At 37.7% G+C, this 24,600-nt stretch overlaps 1 protein-coding gene across 3 annotated transcripts in view; it reads right to left on the bottom strand.

Annotated features, from left to right (window-relative positions):
* Positions 1 to 945: 945 nt before the first annotated feature.
* Ptp69D (Protein tyrosine phosphatase 69D) overlaps positions 946 to 24,600 on the bottom strand; it is a 976,604-nt gene continuing 952,949 nt past the window's right edge. For all 3 annotated transcript variants that reach the window (XM_068226166.1, XM_068226167.1, XM_068226168.1), the window contains 2 exons: positions 20,266 to 20,401; positions 946 to 1,876 (listed from right to left, as the gene is read on the bottom strand). In XM_068226166.1, coding sequence (XP_068082267.1) covers positions 1,802 to 1,876; positions 20,266 to 20,401 — 211 coding nt within the window. In that variant the 3' untranslated portion in view covers positions 946 to 1,801. The remainder of the gene's footprint in view (positions 1,877 to 20,265; positions 20,402 to 24,600) is intronic.

Raw genomic sequence — 24,600 nt, 5'->3', positions numbered from 1 at the left:
CACTAAGTAACAGCTACAGTGAATAGCGATAGCGAGAATGGAATACGGAGGGAGCACCAGGGTTGTACAAAGTCACTGGTATCTTTAAAGACCCCACAACGCCAGTCGAGGGTTAATCCTCCCAAGGCTATATTCATTTTCATGCAAGTTTTGTACCTTTTGTTCCAGGAATAGACTTCGTAAGGTATGTAACAGTACATTAAAAGTTCTCCAATTTCTTGGTTAGTGGTTTATAAACTGTTTTAAGCACTTCCTGTGTATTTCTAACATTACTGATGAGGAATATAACAGAATAAAGTTTGAACGTGAAAACGTACGGTATCAAAATCATCAGCACCCTGCATATTTAATGAGAGTGTGATTTTCACCTGATAACCTACAGTACTGTATATTAATGTAGTGTCCGTTCTCTTACTTGTATTAATATTAGGAGTTAGGTTCAGAAGGCAACAGCTGTAGTTTTAAGAAAAGTACCGTTTGCACATCATTAAAGTGAAGATGCAGCAGATAAATATTCAAATGATGGCCAACAATGAGATTCCCAATGTGTGCATCAATTGTGTTAATGCACAAGTTACCGAGACTGCAACAATAACTTATGGAACAAACTGTGTATAGTCCTTTTCCACTGTAGCCTACATATTTTGATATTGATGATCTTATAAAATCAGATATTTCATAGATAAAGTTAATGTTGACAGGGAACAGTGAAAACTGACCTTTTGGGAGCATGACAGAAATGTTGAAATTGAGTCTATCAAATGTCTCCCATTTTTTATAGTGACTAAATCATGAAAATGGCAGCCTTGATTTAGAGGCTAAATTTCCTTTTCTAGAGGTATTCAAAACAATACAACAATCAAAATGTGGGAAGTGGAATAATGCAAATCATAAGAAGCAACTACACAAATTCTGAAAATAAAATGAAAGGAAAACAAATGTATTTAATGTTATTTTAATGCATAATTTCTATGTTACAGTATGTGTTGTAATTAAAGTAACAGTATGGAAAAATTAAATAAATATTTTCAATTTGACGTTCACACATGATCAGATCTGAAAACATTCTAATGTGAATATGCAAAGAAAGACTATTCCATAACTAAAATTTAACATCAGCCTTTAAAACCTAGGGTCTGATGCCTAGCAAATATATGGCAATAAGCTATCACAAAATCGTACATAAAGCGTACTGATACCAAAAAAAAACTCGTATGGCGAAGAAGTAAATACAAAACTGAATCATATGAACAATTGATATCTCATAAAAACCTGTTTTTCAGAATGCACTCTAAGTTATCTCAAGAAGCATATTTCCAATTCCATGTTATTCGTGGATAAAAGCCATATTTCTAACCACACGTTTGTACTCAAGCATAATGTCTCATTATTAACAAAATAAATATACAAGAATAAAGGTGGACCCATTTTCAACAAGGGCCAACAAAACTTATGTTTCAATTGATAAAATATTCATACACAAAATATCTGTACCAAAGGGACTTCATAAAAGAGAAGTATTGTAAACTAAATATATACTAATTATACAAGTCTTAAAAAATTAAACATATTATTATACAGTATATATAAAATGTTATATATCGTTATAAAAGTCATCACCTTTCTCAACATGAAAATACTAATGACATTATTTCCAAAAATGGAATTACTGTGCTGCCAACTTGATAATATAATCACTGGTTTCCTAATCTCACAAATAAAAGTACAAAGAGTATTGATATAAAATGGCAACAATAAGAATGTGTTGCTTGAGTTGCAAAACATATTACATTTCAAATTTTCATGGGTCCTCATCAGCCAAGTGATGTAAATCAGCATAGTTAATGATGGCACGATGTAAGAATTCATATTGTGCCTGCAATACAAAAGAAAAATTATCTTACATATACAGAAAAAATACCCCACATCTTTATACATGTAAGATACAACACAGAAAACAATACATTAAAATATGTATTTTTTAAAAAGAAGAAGAAGAAGAAGAAGAAGAAGAGGAGTTCATTTTCCTTCTTTCATGTAATTGTTGCACTGACTGGTGAAAAGCCAAAATCAGAACCAAAAGTTTGTTTTTACAAGTGGTTTAATGTTGCAGTGTAATACATGAAGGTTTTCAGCGACGCGAGGATGGGAAATGGCTAGGATTCGGAAGGTAATTGCCATAGTCTTAATTAAGGCATAGCCCCAGTATATCAATCAATCAATCAATCAATCAATCAATCAATCAATCAATCAATCAATCAATCAATCAATCAATCAATCAATCAATCAATCAATCAATCAATCAATCAATCCGGATCTGCATTTAGGGCAGTCACCCAGGTGGCAGATTCCCTATCTGTTGTTTTCCTATCCTTTTCCTAAATGATTTCAAAGAAATTGGAAATTATTTGAACGTCTCCCTTGGTAAGTTATTCCAATCCCTAACTCCCCTTCCTATAAATGAATATTTGCCCCAGTTTGTCCTCTTGAATTCCAACTTTATCTTTATATTGTGATCTTTCCTACTTTTATAAACACCACTCAAACTTATTCGTCTACCAATGTCATTCCACGCCATCTCTCTGCTGACAGCTCGGAACATACCACTTAGTCGAGCAGCTCTTCTTCTTTCTTTCTTTCTTTCTTTTCTTCCCAACCTAAAATTTGCAACATTTTTGTAATGCTACTCTTTTGTCGGAAATCACCCAGAACAAATCGAGCTGCTTTTCTTAGGATTTTTCCAGTTCTTGAATCAGGTAATCCTGGTGAGGGTCCCATACACTGGAACCATACTCTAGTTGGAGTCTTACTAGAGATTTATATGCCCTCTCCTTTACATCCTTACTACAACCCCTAAACACCCTCATAACCATGTGCAGAGATCTGTACCCTTTATTTACAATCACATTTATGTGATTAACCCAATGAAGATCTTTCCTTATATTAACACCTAGATACTTACAATGATCCCCAAAAGGAACTTTCACCCCATCAACGCAGTAATTAAAACTCGGAGGACTTTTCCTATTTGTAAAACTCACGACCTGACTTTTAACCCCGTTTATCAACATACCATTGCCTGCTGTCCATCTCACAACATTTTCAAGGTCACGCTGCAGTTACTCACAATCTTGTAACTTATTTGTCCTCTATAGAGAATAACATCATCCGCAAAAAGCCTTACCTCCGATTCCACTCCTTTACTCATATCAGTTATATATATATAAGAAAACATAAAGGTCCAATAATACTGCCTTGAGGAATTCCCCTCTTTATTATTACAGGGTCAGATAAAGCTTCACCTACTATAATTCTCTGAGATCTATTTTCTAGAAATATAGCAACCCATTCAGTCACTCTTTTGTCTATTTCAATTGCACTCATTTTTTCCAGTAGTCTCTCTTGATCCACCCTATTAAATGCTTTAGACAGGTCAATATTAGAAAGATCCACCTTTCAATACTTCGTTGTAAGTTGAACTAAAAAGAAGTCACAACTTGTTTATTGGGACCGGTTTCGACACATTACAAGTGTCATCATCAGTCAAATAGTGAAGTAGGGCAAGATATAAAGATCTTAAAACAACTAATACATTGAACACAGGCAAAAAATTAACACTGATTCATATCGTAGCAATTCAGTTAAGGTCCAAAACACAATGATCGTAGTCAAGAGAGTAAACACAACATCATTGTCTTGCGCCGAAAACAAATATAGTTGAAGTTCACAAGCAGGTCAAGTATGCACTTATCTACATAAGTTATCTACATAAGTGCATACTTTACCTGCTTGTGAACTTCAACTATATTTGTTTTCGGCGCAAGACAATGATGTTCTGTTTACTCTCGTGACTGCAATCATTGTGTTTTGGACATTAACTGAATTGCTACGATAAGAATCAGTGTTAATTTTTTGCCTGTGTTCAATGTATTAGTTGTTTTAAGATCTTTATATCTTGCCCTACTTTACTATTTGGCTGATGATGACACTTGTAATGTGTCGAAACCGGTCCCAATAAACAAGTTGTGACTTCTTTTTAGTTCAACTTACAATGAAGTATTGTACATCTTCTTATTTCTCTATTCAATACGGAACGATCATGAAGTTTTTAACTTTAAAATTAGACAGGTCAATCACGATACAGTCCATTTCACCTCCAGAATCCAAGATATCTGCTATATCTTGCTGGAATCCTACAAGTTGAGCTTCAGTGGAATAACCTTTCCTAAAACCGAACTGCCTTCTATCGAACCAGTTATTAATTTCACAAACATGTCTAATATAATTAGAAAGAATGCCTTCCCAAAGCTTACATACAATGCATGTCAAACGTACTGGCCTGTAATTTTCAGCTTTATGTCTATCACCCTTTCCTTTATACACAGGGCTACTATATTAACTCTCCATTCATCTGGTATAGCTCCTCCGACCAAACAATAATCAAATAAGTACTTCAGATATGGTACTATATCCCAACCCATTGTCTTTAGTATATCCCCAGAAATCTGATCAATTCCAGCCGCTTTTCTAGTTTTCAACTTTTGTATCTTATTGTAAATATCATTGTTATCATATGTAAATTTTAATACTTCTTTGGCCTTAGTCTCCTCCTCTATCTCGACATTATCCTTGTAACCAACAATCTTTACATACTGCTGACTGAATACTTCTGCCTTTTGAAGATCCTCACATACACACTCCCCTTGTTCATTAATTATTCCTGGAATGTCCTTCTTGGAACCTGTTTCTGCCTTAAAATACCTATACATACCCTTCCATTTTTTACTAAAATTTGTATGACCACCAATTATGCTTGCCATCATGTTATCCTTAGCTGCCTTCTTTGCTAGATTCAATTTTCTAGTAAGTTCCTTCAATTTCTCCTTACTTCCACAGCCATTTCTAACTCTGTTTCTTTCCAGTCTGCACCTCCTTCTTAGTCTCTTTATTTCTCTATTAAAATAAGGTGGGTCTTTACCATTCCCTACCACCCTTAAAGGTACAAACCTGTTTTTGCATTCCTCAACAATTTCTTTAAACCCATCCCAGAGTCTGTTTACATTTTTATTTACCGTTTTCCACCGATCATAGTTACTTTTGAGAAACCGCCTCATGCCTGCTTTATCAGCCATATGGTACTGCTTAATAGTCTTACGTTTAAGACCTTCCTTTCTATCACATTTATTTTTAACTACGACAAAAACAGCTTCATGATCACTAATACCATCTATTACTTCAGTTTCCCTATAGAGCTCATCTGGTTTTATCAGCACCACATCCAGGATATTTTTCCCTCTGGTTGGTTCTGTCACTTTCTGAATCAGCTGTCCTTCCCATAATAACTTATTTGCCATTTGTTAGTCATGCTTCCTGTTTTTCGCATTTCCTTCCCAATTGACATCTGGCAAATTCAGATCTCCCACTACAATCAAATTTCTTTCCACGTCGTTTCCCACATAGCCAATTATCCTATCAAATAATTCCGAATCCGCGTCAGTGCTTCCCTTTCCCGGTCTGTACACTCCAAATATATCAAGTTGCCTATTATCTTTAGAAATGAGCCTTACACCTAGAATTTCATGTCTCTCATCTTTAACTTTTTTGTAGCTTACAAATTCTTCTTTCACCACAATGAATACTCCCCCACCCACCATTCCTATCCTATATCTACGATACACACTCCAGTGCCGTGAGAAAATTTCTGCATCCATTATATCATTTCTCAGCCATGATTCAACTCCTATTACAATATCTGGTAAATATATATCTATTAAATTACTTAATTCTATTCCTTTCTTTACAATACTTCTACAGTTCAACACTAACAATTTTATGTCATCCCTACTCGATTTCCAGTTCCCTGTTCCCTTATCACCGCTCCCTAGGCCACCCCGTTTCCCTGAATGTATCTCCCTATTACGATTCCTTTGCTTGGTGTGGCAATGGGAAACCATGGAGAAACCTACTCTGAGGCTGCCGATGGTGGCATTTGAACCCATCGCCTCCTGACTGGAAGCTCACTCAGTCAGAACCGAAAGTACAGTCTTAACGATAATGTTATTTGCTTTACGTCCCACTAACTACTTTTACGTTTTTTGTAGGTGCCGAGGTGCCAGAATTTTGTCCTGCAGGAGTTTTTTACGTGCCAGTAAATCTAAAGACATGAGGCTAACGTATTTGAGCACCTTCAAATATCACTGGACTGAGCCAACATCGAACTTACAAAGTTGGGGTCAGAAGGCCAATGCCTCAACTGTCTGAGCTACTCAGCCTGGCAATTACAGTCTTAATGGATACAATTAATACTTTCAAAAGAAGGGAAGCAAGCAACCTTCTAGTTTACGCGATTGATATTGTGAACATAACCACAGAACCTCTCGTTTTATATGGAATCTGTAACCCCCACTCTTCTATGTTTACTGATGTATACAGGGTGGCCCGCTTAAATCCTTTACTGCAGATATATCTGGAACAACAAGAGATATTGAAAAATGACTTTCATGGGCATGAAGTCAGGGAAGGGGCTAATTAAAGTAAATACTATGAGCTGGTCAAAAATGTAGGAAAATAGTATTTTCAATATCAACTTTCGTTTTTTTTAAATGGTCACCCTGTATTATTTCATGCGCAATCGTTAACATGAAAAATCACATAGGTAATGGCGTTTGTTTCATAGCAATAGGTCAATTACATCCCGAGATATTGCAACGTGAAGTTGACGCTTGAGAAAAAAAGAAACGCGCAGCAGTTGCACATCCCGAGAGTCCAGCGCGAACCTCACGGTCCTCTTACTCGCGATATGATCGCCGTACTACAATGCGACAGGCGCTGTACTTAATGTTATTTGCACTATTATGAAGAGGCTTGAAACAATACCTATTTCGAGTCACACACAATGGATTTATAAAGAAAGGAGTTACTTGTTTGTGTTCTATTGATCTCTACTACTGTACAGTACTGGAATGGACATAATGGTAACGAAATTGAATATCACCGGTCGAGGCATTACAAAATCAATCACTAACCGAGGATCTAGCAGAGGGGGAAAATGCTGGTTTACTGTACGTAGTTGAACGTCAATGACATAAACGTATGTTTGTACAGTAGTACGTACATAACGAACAAAATTCTCAGAAACACACAAACATGTACGCCGGTATGCAACCGGATTTCTCACAACAAAAACTCTACCAAGCATGTTCGAAGAGATCGCCATTTACATGGCAACATCGCTGTGCACGCTTGAACACTGATCGACTCAATGCTGCCAGTGTTTCTGGTATTATTGCAGCACATGCAGCAGTAATACGGTCTTTCATGTTGTCCCTTGTTGTTGGAACCTGCTGATACACCACATTTTTCACATGTCAACAAAGACAAAAATCTAATGGCGTGAGGTCTGGCGATTGGGCTGGAAATCTCTGAACAGGACTGCCTCGTCCTATCGATCGATTTGGGAACTGTTGATTTAGTGCATTTCTTGCCACTATGGCATTATGCACAGGGCATCCATCATGCTGATACCACATTATTTGACGCAAATTCAGAGGTAAGTCTTCCAGTAGTACAGGTAAGGTACATCTCAAGAAGTGCCTGTACTTTCGCCCAGTGAAAGTGCCATCAATGAAATATGGCCAATGATGTGCTGTCCTACAATACCACACCATACATTGATGCTCCAGTGACGTTGATGGTCTACTTCACGAAGCCAATGTGGGTTTTCTGTTGCCCAGTAATGCATATTGTGTAAGTTGACATTCCCATGGTTTGTAAACATGGCTTCATTGGTAAACAGTACCCTATGCATAACGTCATGGCCTTGCTGCAGAACCCACTGGTAGTATTCCAGACTAATTTGAAAGTCATTGCCGTGAAGCTCTTGATGTAATGAAAGTGGTACGGGTGGTATTTATGCCTGTGAAGAATGTGTAGCACGCTTGTTTGAGGGATTCCAATCTGTTTTTCTATTTTACGAGAACTGGCATAAGGATTTATTGCAACGACTGCCACAACAGCGACTTGTGCTGCTTCATGTGTTACTCTCTGGCTTCGGACCCGCGGTCAGGGAGACAAGCTTCCTGTCGCGCAAAGTCTTTTAACCATATTAGTGAAGGTACGACGGGTCGGGTGATGTCTATTCGGGTAATGCTGTGCATACAATTGTGCTGCTCATGTGCCATGTCAACCATTTCTTCCTTAGTGAAACCCATGTCAAATGCCTAGAGAGGAAGGACAGTTACATTAATGCCACGTTTAAAACATTGATACCAATTACTGTGTACAGTAGACCACTGTCATTTACCCAAACATACCTCCAACAAGTCAACCTCCTTTGTAGAGAACATTTCGCACACTACACAGCGGTGATGTCATATCGTTCCATTCCAGTACAGACCTTCAAAGGTGAAAGGTGTATTGGGTAGTGTAATGGGTTGGCTTACACTGACCATCGACATAAAATTTCGTTACAGTAACTTTGCTGTACGAATTATGTACATTCTGAAGTAGTACAATACAGAGTTCTGCACTGTACTGTGTAGGTAAATAAAACACGCAAGAGAGAAACTGTTATTTACATATCATTTTGCTGTGGCAGGAAACCCTTCTCTTATTTTCATCCCTCTTGATAACAGTGCAAATAACATTAACCACTTGACGTACTTTGACCGATGTGTCCATCCTGGCTCTCAACTGCACTCCGGTACAAAGATGGATATCTCCGTCTGCGAGTAGTGTTTATTTCCGGACCCGCTCCAAGCCGATTTCCTTTGTGAAAGGATTTGATATTAGTAAGGTAACCTATTGACAGATGGAAGAACTGTTTTATTCCATTGATCTATTCGATAAACACTTCTGTGCAGTTATTCCATGGAAAGAATAACCAGTATCTTAGCATCCTCATCGTAATCGAAATCGTGGCTGACTGCAAGTTGAGTGACGAAGTGATTATGAGGGAATTTTTAGAAGAGAATGATACTGATATTGAAATAAGCGATGAAGAATTTGGTGGAAACGAAAGTAGTGAAAGTAGTTCATGTGACAGTGATGTGAGATTAGAAGAGAATGATACTGATATTAAAATAAGCGACGAAGAATTTGGTGGAAATGAAAGTAGTGAAAGTAGTTCATGTGATAGTGATGTGAGCACTGGTAGGGGTGATTAAAATGCTGTTTTGCCATCAAATATGTCAATGAATTTTAGGCCTATGGCTGATGCCACGCCAATGGCTTCTAATCATATTTTATGCAATAGTGAATGGAACTGGGAGCACATAAGTAATACTCCAGAGTATCATTCATGCATCGCAACTGGTGAAATAAATAGTATTGTTCAACGACGCCTAGGACAATGCCTGAACGAACTCCAAGTTGTGAATGAATTTCTAACAGCAGACTTTTGGGAACATCTAACCAATGAGACAAATGCTTATGCAAGTAAATGTCTTGTATCAGCTGCCAAAGATATAAATAGGGTACCGTAACGTCATATGAAAAGGAACACTGGTTTCCTGTATCTGTGGATCAAATGAAGGCGCAATTACCTTAAAGTGGTCAAGTATGATGGAAAAGAGAAATTCAAACCCAATCTTGTTGTTGAATACAACTGTGAAATAGGTGGTGTTGATTCCCATGACCAGACACTCGCATCATTCTTCTTGATAAGGAAGTATGTAAAACGATACAAAAAAGTACACTTCTACTGCTAGATATGAAACTTTGGAATTACATCATTCATCGCCTCCTCAATCCTGACAAGAAGCGAGTAGGCTTTACCAGCTTCCAGATCAATTTGGCCGAACAGCTGTTGGCAAATGTGACCTTGCCTGACTATCCAAAATGAGGAGGCCCAAGATCTGAGGATACACCCCTGAGACTTCAGGGGAGGCACTGGGGATGCTTTCCAACCAAAATAAACCCAACAACGAAGGTTATTTCATCACGGAGATGCAAGTATGTGAGACACGGGGTCTGAGGAAGGAATCTTCATTTGAATGCCACCGGTGCAAGGTGGCGCTGCATGTATACGACTATTTTATGATCTACCATACACATAAAGACTTCACGAAGTACATCTGACAGTAGTTTGGATATTTCTTCTCATTAAATTGCTGTAAAGCATGCTTTTTCAGTGTCGGTAATAATATCATGTAAAGTAATGAAAATAAATGGTACACCAAGGCATAAATAAGTTCAGTTAAAAATGGTCTGTGAATGGGTCAAGTACAGCGCTTGTCGCATCGTAGTACGTTAATCACATTGCGATTAGAGGCACGTGAGGTTCGCGCTTGACTCTCGAGATGTGCAACTGCTGCGCGGTCCGTTTATCTCAAGCGCCAACTTCACATTGCAATATCTCGGGATGTAATTGACCTATTGCGATGAAACAAATGCCATTACTTATGTGATTTTTCACGTTAAAGATTGCGCAAGAAATAATACAGGGTGTCCATTTAAAAAAAACATAAGTTAATGTTGAAAATACAATTGTTTTTCTACATTTTTGACTGGCTCATAGTATTTACTTTAATTAGCCCCTTCCCTGCCTTCATGCCCATGAAAGTAATTTTTCGATATCTCTTGTTGTTCCAGATATATCTGCGGTGAAAGGTGTAAGTGGGCCACCCTGTATTTTAAGTACTATTTAAATACATATATATTTTTCTTACTTCACTTTGGTGTTTCAGCCAAGTAGCCTATAACAGTTCATTTTATACACCACTCTATCTGTATGTGAATGGCCCTTCACTCCATTCATGTGATCAATCACCAGGACTCGCTTGAACTTTCAGCTAAAATATTTAAGCTCACCTGCCATAATGGAAGGCAGTTCCTGGATGACAAGTTCGTCCATCAGACTGTAGCAATTTGTGTGTGTGTGAGAGCGAGAGAGCGAGAGAGCGAGAGAGAGAGAGAGAGAGAGAGAGAGAGAGAGAGAGAGAGAGATTTTTTTAAATATTTATTTATTTTAGCCAATACCCTACGTTTATTCTGATCCTTATTTGCTCCCATCTCGTCATGTTGCTTTGAAATATTGTGCATATTCCGTAATCGTGTGTTGTGTGAAATTATAATAAAGCCTGAACGTGAGGGTATTAATGTAAACTCACACTACTGACCTTCTGAAAGTAGCCGACATATTTACTAACTGGCCTGTTAAAGATTCGCCTCTGTGGTGTAGTGATTAGTGTGATTAGCTGCCACCCCCGGAGGCCCCGGGTTCGATTCCCGGCACTGCCACGAAATTTGAAAAGTGGTACGAGGGCTGGAACGGAGTCCACTCAGCCTTGGGAGGTCAACTGAGTAGAGGTGGGTTTGTTTCCCACCTCAGCCATCCTGGAAGTGGTTTTCTGTGGTTTCCCACTTCTCCTCCAGGCAAATGCCGGAATAGTACCTAACTTAAGGCCACGGCCACTTCCTTCCCTCTTCCTTGTCTATCCCTTCCAATCTTCCCATCCCCCTGCAAGGCCCCTGTTCAGCACAGCAGGTGAGGCCACCTGGGCGAGGTACTGGTCATCCTCCCCAGTTGTACCCCAGATTGAGAGTCTGAAGCTCCAGGACACTGCCCTTGAGGCAGTAGAGGTGGGATCCCTCGCTGAGTCCAAGGCAAAAACCGACCCTGGAGGGTAAACAGATAAAGAAGAAGAATGAGAAGAATAAGAATAAGAAGAAGGAGGAGGAGGAGAAGAAGAAAAGGCATGTTAGACTGCAGATGGTAATGTAGATGTACATCTTTTCTCCCGTCTTCCTCACTTTCCCTCTTCTAACCACGCCTTTTCTCTATCCCCCCGGTCCCTCTTTGATGTGAACTCTTTTTCATTCCTGGATTGCAAGTGGTATAAAGTTGAGGGAAGATTCCAGTAACTGTTCTAAGCTGCCTCATGACAGCAACCTCCAAACATGTTGCTAAGTTGTGCATATTATTAAACTGATGGCAATGTATCCAAATTGTAATGTCACAGTAATTTGGAGCTTGTTCTCCATTACTCGCTAATTTAACTTGTAGTGAGGTTATTTGATGAAATTGTTCTTATTAGAGACTAAGCAGTTTCAAATCTGTATAATAAATATTTATGTTTATATTATTGCTGTTGACCATCTATTTAGAATATAGGATTGGTGTATCACCTAATACTAATGATAAATCGGTTCCTTTGTTAAAATGTTGTTAATACAGCTTTTCTTCAAAGTTTCATGGTAGAAAAAAGAGGTCAGTGACTGTTCTTGTAAAATATTGGACCATTGTGTATGTATCTTATAATCTCAGACTGTAATGAGGTTGGATTCATGTTGACTTCTTCAGTCGGGTATTTCAAATGATAGCCTTGGGCAGGCTATGGATAGATAATCATTTCTATCTGTAAAAGCAGTCTTTGAATACTTCTTATTAAATTTGATTGTTTATTAATTTAAAACCAAATATATCTGTTCAACATTACACATGATCATCTTACTCCTTTTAAACTTCCTAGCCATTTTTGCCCTTGTTTGCTCCATGGGCTCTACCTCTAGGAAGGTCTCAGCATAACCAGTCTTCCACTGCGTCTTTGTGTGTGCTACTGCGAGAATAAGACTATAATAACAAGTCAACTTCTTTTCTAAGTGAGTATGTCATGAATAGTTTTCATTCATATTGGTATGTTGCCACGCCACGTAAGTCTGAACATGTATGGTGCTATCTCGTGTGAAATCCCCTTGAGATTACTGTGCACAGATTCAATTCATGAAGACAAATATTGTTGTTAAAAAAATCATTACAAGATATCAGAATCATTCTGTATTGACGGTTTTCACTTTACAAAGGTGAAAAATGAGAGTATCCTCCTAATTCAATACAATAAATATTCCGTCATTAGACGGAGTAAACAAATTCAAACATGTTTCGGCCCATTTGAGCCATCTTCAGTGAAAAATGAGGGGGGGTTTTGAAATAATTTACATAATATAAGTTGAAAAATGCTAAAAAATATAATGAAGGAGCAAATGAAAAAACAAACAAAAGAGAGCCTGGACGGAAACAAAATTAGCACAAATATACAATATTTACATCAATATGCGGAGCAAAAAACAACTCACTGCGACAAAACTCAGTGAAAAGGTGTTACTTTACAAAGGTGAAAAATGACAGTATCCTCCTAATTCAATACAATAAATATTCCGTCATTAGACGGAGTAAACAAATTCAAACATGTTTCGGCCCGTTTGAGCCATCTTCAGTCCGGTTACAGTTACAGACCATTTTTGTTCTGTACTTAACATCCCTTCAACACGTACTAAATGTACGTAACACGACCTAATAGGTTGAAAGTCGGTTTCGATTACAATGCGGTCGTGAAAAATTCAACATTCATCAGACCACATTGTCTGTTACGGTCTCAGTCCATCTTTTCATTGGACGTCAAACAGGTCCATTCCCAGTGGGCATATATTGTATGGTTTGTTTTGGTATCCTCTTCCTGCCCACTCTCAGAAACATATCTCTCACTGCCTACGTAGTGAAGCACAGATTCAATTCATGAAGACAAATATTGTTGTTAAAAAAATCAGTTAAATTAATGTAGAAATAATTAACTAATTTAGTTACATGTTTATTCAGGGTGTCCCACCAAATCCAGATTTTAAAATTCCCTGACATTTCCCTGTTTTCCAGACACAAAAACCAGTTTTTTCCCTGACACATGATGACAAAAAACAATTATAAAGGAAGTGTCAGTAATATTAAAATACATTTTTAAAACTTAACATCCAAAAAAGTAAATGAGCAATTAATGTGCATTTTAGAACTTGGAAGTTTAATTTACTTTGATTAAATTCACTTTAATTTTTTTTTTAATGTATTACCATTACTGCTTCAGCGAAGAAACTTCTTTGTAGCCACCAACGACTCGAGCTTCTGCCATCACCCTCCACTTCTTTTCTTCTAATTCTTTCAGCAACAAAGCGGCCTTTCTCTTATTTTTTGCAAAGAATCTTCTACTTCCAATATTTCACGTTTCTCCTTTAGATTTTGAACGTAAAAAGCATGAGTACTCCTTGCAGCATGGAGCATGTTCTTATTAATGGGGACCTTTTCAATTCCACCAGGGTTTGGGATAGAATCATATATTATTCTTTGTGCTACAAGGGGTACTTGTAGCATGTTCTCTACTATAATTTCTTTATTAATAGGAAAACCACATTCAAGTGAAGCATTTCCATGAAACAATATTAGTATCATTTTGAGAAATGAAGCCAACTTTTATGTTTTCAAATTTACTATTGGAAGAACAGTGCGAAGCCAAAAGTGATCTAACCTCTCGTCTTTAGAATACAAAGAATTCACTTCTTTCAAAGTATCATTCTCACAAACAGAAGTGAACTCCCTTTGTACATGAATGGCTTCATTACCCGAGATCCATTTGTTTTCAACAAAGGCATTTAAAGCTATCCTTAGCAGTCTGATGCTTAGAGGCTACTTGGATACACTTGGATCGAAACAAGAAATTAATTTAGTCAGTTTATATGCTAGCGGTCAGCAGATGTAGCCAACAGCTGGAAACTGCAGATGATGACGATATGCCAGCAGTGACCTTTCCAGTAACTATTTGCACAAAGCTACCATTCCTCTTAGATAATCTGTGCAAAACACTAATATATCTCTATCATTTAATCCAAGATTGCCACGAAGTGCTGCTGTAGCAGCATAACCTATGTCAATTTTAGATGCAGGCAGAAGATTTTCTTTACTGTCTAAATACGTTTTAGGAGATTTTCTGAAGACTGCAGTGACTCAGACTTAACAAACCTTGTCATGATATTTATCATCAATGAAAGATTCATAAAGGAGTGATGCAAATGGGAGATCTGTCAAACTTTTAGGAATGGTTCCAAATCTCCAACAAGTGATAATAAAAATGACAATTTGGCCTTAAGTGAAGTTGATACTATTTTGAAGCTGTTACAGCTTGGGATTTTCTTGTCTCTGTTTGTTCCTTCCACATATTTTTCGACATTAGGTAGGATATCTATAGCATGTTCAATGACTTGAAAATTTTCAAGCCATCATATAGCTCAATATTTCGAAGGAAATACGTTTGAAGCTGAATAATGTATATAATCAGCACAACTTGCAGGAGCGTAGCAAAACAAGAAGTGAAGAGCATGAAGAAACACTGCAATATTCCACTGGGTTTCTTTTACTGCCATTTTATATGAACTGTGCACAGTATGCAAGCCACAAGATCCAATGTTCAACAAAATAGGAGCACCTAGATCATCTAATAAATTACCAAAATCCTGAAGGAAATTTTTATTAACATTTGGACCATCCAGTGAAATTTGTAATGTTTTTAGATAGAGTCCTTGCTGTGCTTGCAAAAAACAATTTAAGAAATCTGAGGAGGTAGAGTGACCAAGAAACATGGAATCAAAATAAGAAGTGCATACTTCATTAGTATCAGGATTGAAACAATGAACTACAAGATCCATTTGGCCTATCTGAGAAACTTTATTCAGTGACTCGTCAAACCCAACAGTGAAACGTGTGCACTTACTACCCATCTCAAGAACTTCTTTATGGAAATAGAGAGCCAAACCATGAGTGATTGTATATGCAACTTTTGTTCTGTGCAGTTGAACTTTCGAAGCTGTTTCAGAGTCTGGACACATTACTGGAAAAAAGTGAGATCGCAATATAGGTCTAATTCATCGAGCTCACCATTCCCAACAACACAGAATATTCAATAGTAAGCAGATCAAAACATTGAAAATTCGATCGATCAATCATATAGCTATTGATATTATTGATTACTTCACATTCGAGATCACACTTTAACTTTTCATTAAAATTTATTCCTGGCATAAAAGACATGCCCTAGATTAATGTTATAAAAACTGAAAAATGTGTTTGTATTACACGGATAAATACGGTATGTCAATTTTATCTGGCAGAAGAAAGAACTTCCAGATTTTTTTCCTGAATTCCCTGACATTTCCAGGTTTTCCCATTTATTATCGAATTCCCTGACATTTCCCTGTTTCCCAGGTTTTCCATACGGGTGGACACCCTGTTATTTAAACTTTTCAGGTTAACACTTTGGATGTGAAGCAGCAGCTTGATATTGGCACTTTGCTGATGTATGATTATTTTTACATATTTTAATTTACATTCTTGTTTCAGCCATGCCTACTGGTTTTTGTTGAAATTGGTTCCTTTACTACTCAGAATTTTGAAGTCCTCTTATTTATTCTACATTATTCTTAAATGGAAGTCCTTCTAAGGAAAGAAAATGCATTTCTAATAATGGTATCAGGGGACCATGAGATCTGGAGAGGTTATAAGCAGAGGTGCCAGCAGGAAAACCTCAGAAACTACTGCTGTAATATATGCACCAATATACAGGGAAAGTTCTGAAAAAATATTCCAATAATTGGAGAGGAGATAGCATGTATCAAAACAAGAAATAAAAGTCCTACATATATGTGTCTTGAAATTAATATTGTCTAAGAAATGAGCAAATGTTTAGAGTCACTGTAAGAGCAGCAATCTTCTACTGTGAGCTCTTTGGCAAGAAAAAATATGGAAGGAACAGGAAAATCCAGGATGTATAGCAACCCCACCTACCTACAGTCTATGCTTCATGCATCATTTAAGGAAAGGCTAGGAAAACAACAGATAGGGAATCTGCCACCTGGGCAACTGCCCTAAATGCAGATCAGTAGCGACTGATTTTGATAACATATTAGTACCTTTGGCAATATATGAATTAGATGTATTTCTTCATCAGACATAGGTTCAAAGGCTCACCCTCAGATTCACTGCCCAAAATATAATTTAGGGTGTTAGTAATATCTTGTTCTTTCATTAGCCAATACACAACCATAATAAACAACCTTATCACTACTGCAACTAGCCAGAAAAATTGCACATTGATTGTATATTTCACCGAGTAATGAAGAAGTTTTGTATCAACAACTTACATATTCAAGCACGAATAATGTAACCAATATCTAAGGCTGCTTCTCTTCCTGCACAGCTGGTGTGCATAGTTGTCTAGTTGTGACACAGAGTGTGACTACTGAGACAGCAGGAAGAAACCAAAGACACACAAAACGCGAAGTTGTACGACCGGATATATCGCTATCACTAATGGGTCAAATGTGACCCAGCCGCGGTTCTATGTATATGCAGATTTTCTCTTAATGGGTTGTCTCCACAAATATAAAATCACACGTTGATTTTTATTACAAATATCGATGAAAATTCATAAAAATTCAGGATCCAAAGTGAAATAAAAAGAACTGTATAAATGAAAGAATTAGGAACATTCCTTTAAATGGCCCAACCAGTTTCAACAATGTCATCTGATTTGTGCTGATGTAGACTGTCATTCTATTCTTTTACTGTATTGTAAATCATCAGCTCTGTTTCTAAATAATGGCTTTGTCAGTTTATGATAACAGTTCCGCCTCCACAAGCAACAATTGTCAACAGTTGTCAGATGAAATCATTCCATTTGTCTTCCAAGAACAGCACAGGACTCCAGTGACTTAACTGCCAGTGGAGACGATCCCTTGCAAACTGCAGTCTCCTGCCATGATGTTATCTGTCCAGTGGAGGTACTCGAATGGGTCATCGGATCTTAAATTGGTCCCTCGAAGCCTGCTTGTAACTTTGGTCACTAACTCGTACTCTGAAAGCCTGCTATAGGTCCACGTGTATTACTTGTGCCATAACCTGTGGGGTTTTGGAGGGCTTATAGACCTAAATTAAAGTAGACACACAAAACGATCCTGCCCAGGTATTGTTTTCCTTTGGCATCTGGTGCCTGGCAACACTTCCTGTCTTCTGGAAATGTTTCCACAGATTTCCAATTGCCTTCTGAGTAACTCCTAGCATTCTGGCAATGTACCTCTGAGGTAGCCTTCTTGAAGCAGTGTATTTTTTTTCTCTTCTATTTGCTTTACGCCACACCGACCCAGATAGGTCTTATGGCGACAATGGGATAAGAAAGGCTTAGAAATGGGAAGGAACCGGCCGTGGCCTTAGTTAAGGTACAGCCCCAGCATTTACCTGGTGTGAAAATGGGAAACCATGGAAAACCATCTTCAGTGCTGTCAACAGTGGGATTCGAACCCACTATCTTCCGGATGCAAGTTCACAGCTGCGCACCCCTAACCACATGGCCAACTCACCCGGTTTAAAGCAGTGTAAGTGCATGAGTGGCCACATTAAATATCTGCTTTCCTGTTGCCTACCTCGGTCCGCACGATCAGCCATGACATTTAAGCACTATAAACTCCACAGACAAACCTTCGTACACTTTGAATTGAGGCACTCGTACCTTTGAACTCACACTGATACCTCGCAAACGTCTGGGGGAGAGTGGAGTCCTCTGTTATGTAAATAGGACACGTTATTGCATACTAGTCCAATCTCCAACCCACTGTGCATTCATATAATCTATGTAGTTAGGAACATCTAAAGACTTAACAAAATTTCTTTCTTGAGTAGGCTGTGAGCTTGCATCCGGGGTGATAATGGGTCCCAACTCCACTGTCGGCAGCCTTGACGATGGTTTCCTGTGGTTTCCCACTTTCACACCAGGCAAACCTAATGTACCAGGCTGTATGTTAATTAAGGCCATAACTGCTTCCTTCCCACTCCTAGGCCTCTCATATCCCATTGTTGCCACAAGACCTATCTGCGTCAGTGCGACGTAAAGCAGATTGAAAAACAAAAAATGAGTAGTAGATCTTCAGCTTTAAGTACAGTAATATTCGATTTGTCAAACCTTAATGACAGATTGATTCGTAAATATGATGAAAAACGTACATAAAACTGAGGCAGTTCAAGGTAGTTAGGTTATCTAGGAAAGCAATAAACACTGCCACAGAGGGTAAAGGAAGCAAGTTTGTAGTTTTATATAGAATCCGAACCACAGTGAAGTGACTTTTCATTTTAAAAAATCCCACATGCATTGGCCGGCATTTGAACCATGGCCTCCTAGGTGAGATGCCAACATAAACGCCACTCAGCTATCATGCCCCCTAGGGAAAGAGAACTGGAAGGAGATCTACAAAGTGATGGTGGGAAACTCCACATGTTTAATGATTTCCAGGTACGTCAAACAGAAGGAAAAAAGGCCAAAGATCAGTGGCGGCTGGTGCAGAAAATCAGTTGTGTGCTGTAACCCATCCCCCCTCCACAAAATAAAAATATTTAGACACATGCCGGTATGTGGTTTTCAAGACGCTCTTCACCGAGTTTTGAACAAAAACACAAACCACCCCAGCACATAAACACATTCCTCATAAAAAACTATAAAACTATATAATTAAACACACAATAACACCTGCAATGGCAAAATATTCACGATCTCAAACACTTGGTGAGAGCGCGCAAAAACAGAACTTCCCATGTTACCAACATCACTGAAATAAAACCAGCAACATCGTAATGCAAAATTACACGTCATGTTTCTATAGTGACATTTATAAACTAAACATTATTTAATTTAAAAAAATCACTATATTATGTCCTTATTTTAACAACATAAAGGGTACAATTTTTATAGTTCATCGATTTATGAATGTGGCTATGGAATAGGCAAATTGGGAGTATTCTATCCTCTTTGGTATTAAAAGACCTGGCAGGAACACCTCTACAGTATTTTGTTTTTGCCATTTGCTTTGAGCGATCCCCTCTTAAATACTATCGCTAAGTGAAGAGGGTGCCTTCTGCCATGTTCTCATTTCGGTCGTAATGCAAGTTTGACTAGTGCTGCCTCTCTGCGGTCGAACGAAGAATCGCTGTGAAGTGATGTCTTGGCTGTTGTTTCCACATCCTATCGGAAAAGTTGGGCACGCATGCGCAAAAGGCAGAGTTTCTGTTTTCCGTCTGAAAGCTTAGAAATTATCTCCGAGCTGTGATCGCACAGCCCAGCACAGCCACCCGCACGATTAGTTACATGGTTGTGAGGGGAGTTGAATAATTTCCTGTTCTTTGGCTGACGTCTTTTTCAATGCACTGTATTTGATTGTAGATAATATTTTTAAAGTGATTTACTTTTCAAATAGACAAAGTGCTAATTGTAAGGGGATGATAATGGAGTTTTTTTTTCATCAACTGATACTTGAAGCCTGAACTTCAAAATGCTCAGTCTGTAATGAAAATGTATGTATATCTTAGAAGAAATTAACAGTCCACAAATTAGAGTGCTATTTAAAAGACAAAATCTGGACACAATTAATCTTATGAAATAATAGTTTATTTAAACCAAAACTTACAAATGTCTGCAGCATTCCATGACGTTGTGATCGAAGCTTGCGAGTAGTTGTGAAGATGTCCACTCTCTTTTCAGTTCTCAGCTGCTGAACCAAAATAGTGAGGGCCACAAACATGGAACTACGGTCTGATCCATAGCTAATCATAAAAAAAGAAATATGTATACATTATTCATATCAAAGATTCCACTTATATATCATTTCTTCAATCAGGCTACTTTTTGTTTAGTTTAAAACAAGCATGGAACATTCAAATAAATCAAAACACATTCTAATATATGTATTTATATCCTTCTAAGTACTGAATGGTTGAAAATATACAATATTCCACTTAAAGGAATAATTATTTTATACAGAACAGGTGGTGAAGAAAATCAAATAGAAATTTGGAAAGGGTGTCACAATCCAAGGAGAGGAAATCTAAACTCTGAGATTTGCCGATGATATTATTTTATCTGAGTCTGCAGAAGTTCTGGATAAACTGCTGAATGGTATGGACACAGTCTTGAAGGAGGAGTACAAGATAAAAATAAATAAATCCAGTAACAAAAGTAATGGAGTGCAGTCGGGTGTCAGATGATGCAGGAAATATTAGATTCAGAAATGAAGTCTTAAAGGAAGTACATGAATACTGTTACTTGGGTAGTAGAAAAACTAATATGGGAGAAATAAGGATGACATAAAATGCAGGCTAGCACAAGTAAGGAATGTCTATCTTAATAAATAAAATTTGCTCACTTTGAACATTGATAAAGGAATTAGAAAGATGTTTCTGAAGGCATTCATCCAGAGTGTGACATTGTATGGAAATGAAACATGGACAATAACTACCTCCAGCAAGAAAGAGAACAGACGCTTTTAAAAGGTGGTGTTACATAAAAATGCTGAAGGTGAAATGGGTAGATCAAATCACAAATGAAGGTACACTTAATTGAATTGGTGAGAGGATAATTTGGTGAAACTGGACCAGAAGAGGGGAGAGAACGGGAGGACACATCTTAAGACATCCAGGACTTGTTCAGTTAAAAATTTGAGGGATCTGTACGCATTAAGGACAGTAGGGGTAAACCAAGGTATGAATATGACAAACAGATTAGAGTAGAAATAGTAGTTATGCAGAATTGAAAAGATTAGCATAGGACAGGGAGGCATGGAAACTGCATCAAACCAGTCTATGGACTGATGATGCAAACAACAACATTTTTTCTATCACAACTAGGTTTCTGGTGACGCTGGGATAAGAAAGGGTTAAGAACATTGGGAAATCACAGACCATAGCATTAATTACGGTACACTTCCTAGCACAAAAACTGATCAGCTGCAAATTTCTGAAAGGAAGTTAGCATAGTAATGATAATGTTATCAGTTTTATGTCCCACTAACTACTTGTACGGTTTTGGGATATGTGAAGGTCCCCGCAGGAGTTCCTTCATGTGCCAGTATATCCATCAACATGAGGCTGGTTTATCCTGGTATCTTAAATACTATCGGACTGAGCTAGGATAGAACCCAACAACTGAGCCACTCAGCCAGGTGGTAAACTACTGATTATGATCTTAATTACAGTATACTTCTTGGTAAAAGAAGTGATAATTGAAAATGTCAAATCCCTGAGTACAAGGACAACTGTAAAGTAGGTGTATATATTTTTGAAGAGACTTCTTTGCTAATTAATATAGAGGTTTATCTGGACTTTGCTCTAAACACCATTGTCACTCTGTTACCATAAGAGAAATATGCAACTTTATTGCTGAAATGGGTATTGGATAGCCCCTGTGTATAGATGAAAGGGCGATAAACATAATGCTGATAATTACAGGCTTGACGTGTGTTGCACGTACACTGTGGGAGAGCATTCTCTCTGATTATACCAGACATGTTTACAAAATTACTAACTGGTTTGATAGAAGGCAGTTTGGGTTTAGGAAATGTTCCTCCACTCAACTTACAGGATTCCAGCAAGATATAGCAGATACTTTAGATTCAGAAGGTCAAATAGACTGTACCACAGTTGACCTATCTCAGGCTTTTGATAGGGGTAGATCATGGGAGACTACTGACAAAAATACGTGCAAATGAAGCAGACAGAAGAGTGATTGAATGGGTGGCTAAATTTCTAGAAAATAGAACAACGATGATTACAGTAGGTGAAGCATTATCTGAACCTGTACTCGTTAAGAGGGAAATTCCTCAAGTCAGTATTATTGGACTTTGTGTTTTCTTAGATATAAATTGTATGAGAAAAGAACTGGAATCGGAGATAAGGCATTTTGCGGATTATGTTATATAGTATATAGAGTGGCAGGTGGGTTGCAGCGAGTGTGGGGGAACCTCAACAGTGTTGTAAGATGGATAGCAGGAAATTGTATGGTGGTAAACAGGATTTATTTGTTTATCATATGGTATTTAGTGCCAGGAGTGTCCGAGGACATGTTCAGTTTGCCTGGTAAGGCAGACCCACCAATGAGGGTCGATGGCATCTGCCATGTGTGGGAACTGCGTGTTTTTGTAGTGGAGGATATTGTTGTGTGTGTTATGTGAGTTGCAAAAATGTTGTGGAGAGTATAAACACACAGTTCCTGGAGTTGCAAAAATGTTGGGGAGAGTACAAACACACAGTCCCTACGTCAGGGATATTATGAGGGTGTGTAGGAGTTATAGTTGAAGACGTAAGGGAGAGGGCATATAAATCTCTGGTAAGACCACAATTAGAGTACGGTTCCAGCGTATGAGACCTTTACCAGGACAGCTTGATACAAGAACTGAACAAAATCCAAAGAAAAGCAGCTCGATTTGTCCTGGGCAATTTCCGACAAAAGAGTAGCGTTACCAAAATATTGCAAAGTTTGGGTTGGGAAGATTTGGGAGAAAGGAGATGAGCTGCTTGACTAAGCGGTATGTTCCAAGCTACCAATGGACAAATGGTGTGGAATGTTGTTAGTAGACGAATAAATATGAAGATAAATTTGGAATTCAAGAGGGCAAACTGGGGCAAATAGTACTTTATAGGAAGAGGAGTTATGGATTGGAGTAAGTTACCAAGGGAGGTGTACGATAAATTTCCAAATTCCCTGAAATTATTGAAGAAAAGACTACGTTAACAACTGATAGGGAATCTGCCACCTGGGCGACTATCCTAAATAATGATCAGTGGTGACTGACTGAAATGTATCTCAAAGAGTAAGACAAAAAAAATATTTTGTTACGAAAAACCATAGCAATGGTGTGAGGTATAAAAATGTTGAAATGGATTTTTACACACAAGAGACTGCTTAGTTTTTGTGTCAGAAATGTACAGTAGCTTTATTGCTGGAGGTGAAATGTGAAAACATAGCAAACCATCCGGAAGACAGATGGCAGTGGGGTTCAGACTTGTGATCTCTCTCAGACAAGCTTACAGTTACATTTACTCATTAGCTAACTGGTTTGGTTTGTGAAGAATAGAAGATAAGGAGTACTGGTATACAAAACGATATAATCCGTACTAGACAAACCAGAATGTTGCAAAATGACAAGATACCTGGTTTACTGATGTACATTTTCAGATTATCTGTAGAACTCCATCATCCTTATAAACATAATTAACTAAAAGATGGACTCTGTAATTGATTAGGGGCTCATCTCCTTTTCCTAAGTTGTGGTGCTGAATTCCAACAAAGTCCAATGCCTTTAATGATGTTTAAATGCAAGTGACCCATGTCAATAGATTTATTAGCATGTTAAGGAACTTCCACTTTACAAAGAAAATTTAATGTGTTCTTCTATTCAATACATAACATAACTCCATCATTAGATGGAGTAATAAAAGTCAAACATGTTTCGACTCATTTGAACCATCTACAATGAAGATTACATAATAGAAGCTGAAAATGTGCCTAAAACATAATGATGGAACAAATGAAAAACAAAAGAGACATGATTGAAAATAAAAAAACAATTCAATATATATACATCTCCATCATTAGATGAAGCAACAAACACAACTCGCTTGAGACATCTTCAGTGAAAAAAGGTTACATAATTGAAGCTATAAAGTGTGTTAAAATCCACGAAGAGAAGAATGAAAACAAATGAGATAAGATGTAAACGAATAATAAGTGTTTTAGTGAGGTTGTGGACCTCTTAATCCAAAAATTTTGCAGTGTGATATAATCAAAAACAGGACGAAATCACTGTGTCAAAAATTAATTGACAGTCATTCTTTGTAGAGTCACCATCACCCTGAAAAGTTAAGGGGAAGCAAAAAACTTGAGAAACCAAGTTTGAGAGGAAACACGCGCCAGACGGAATGCATGTGACATGTGATGGAAAACCGCCAATCAAAAGAACCTCCATTCA

The sequence above is a fragment of the Anabrus simplex genome, chromosome 2 (assembly GCF_040414725.1).
Source record: "Anabrus simplex isolate iqAnaSimp1 chromosome 2, ASM4041472v1, whole genome shotgun sequence".
NCBI lineage: Eukaryota > Metazoa > Arthropoda > Insecta > Orthoptera > Tettigoniidae > Anabrus > Anabrus simplex.
The sequence above is the reverse complement of the archived record's forward strand: the minus strand, read 5'-3'. Positions and strand labels throughout refer to the sequence as shown.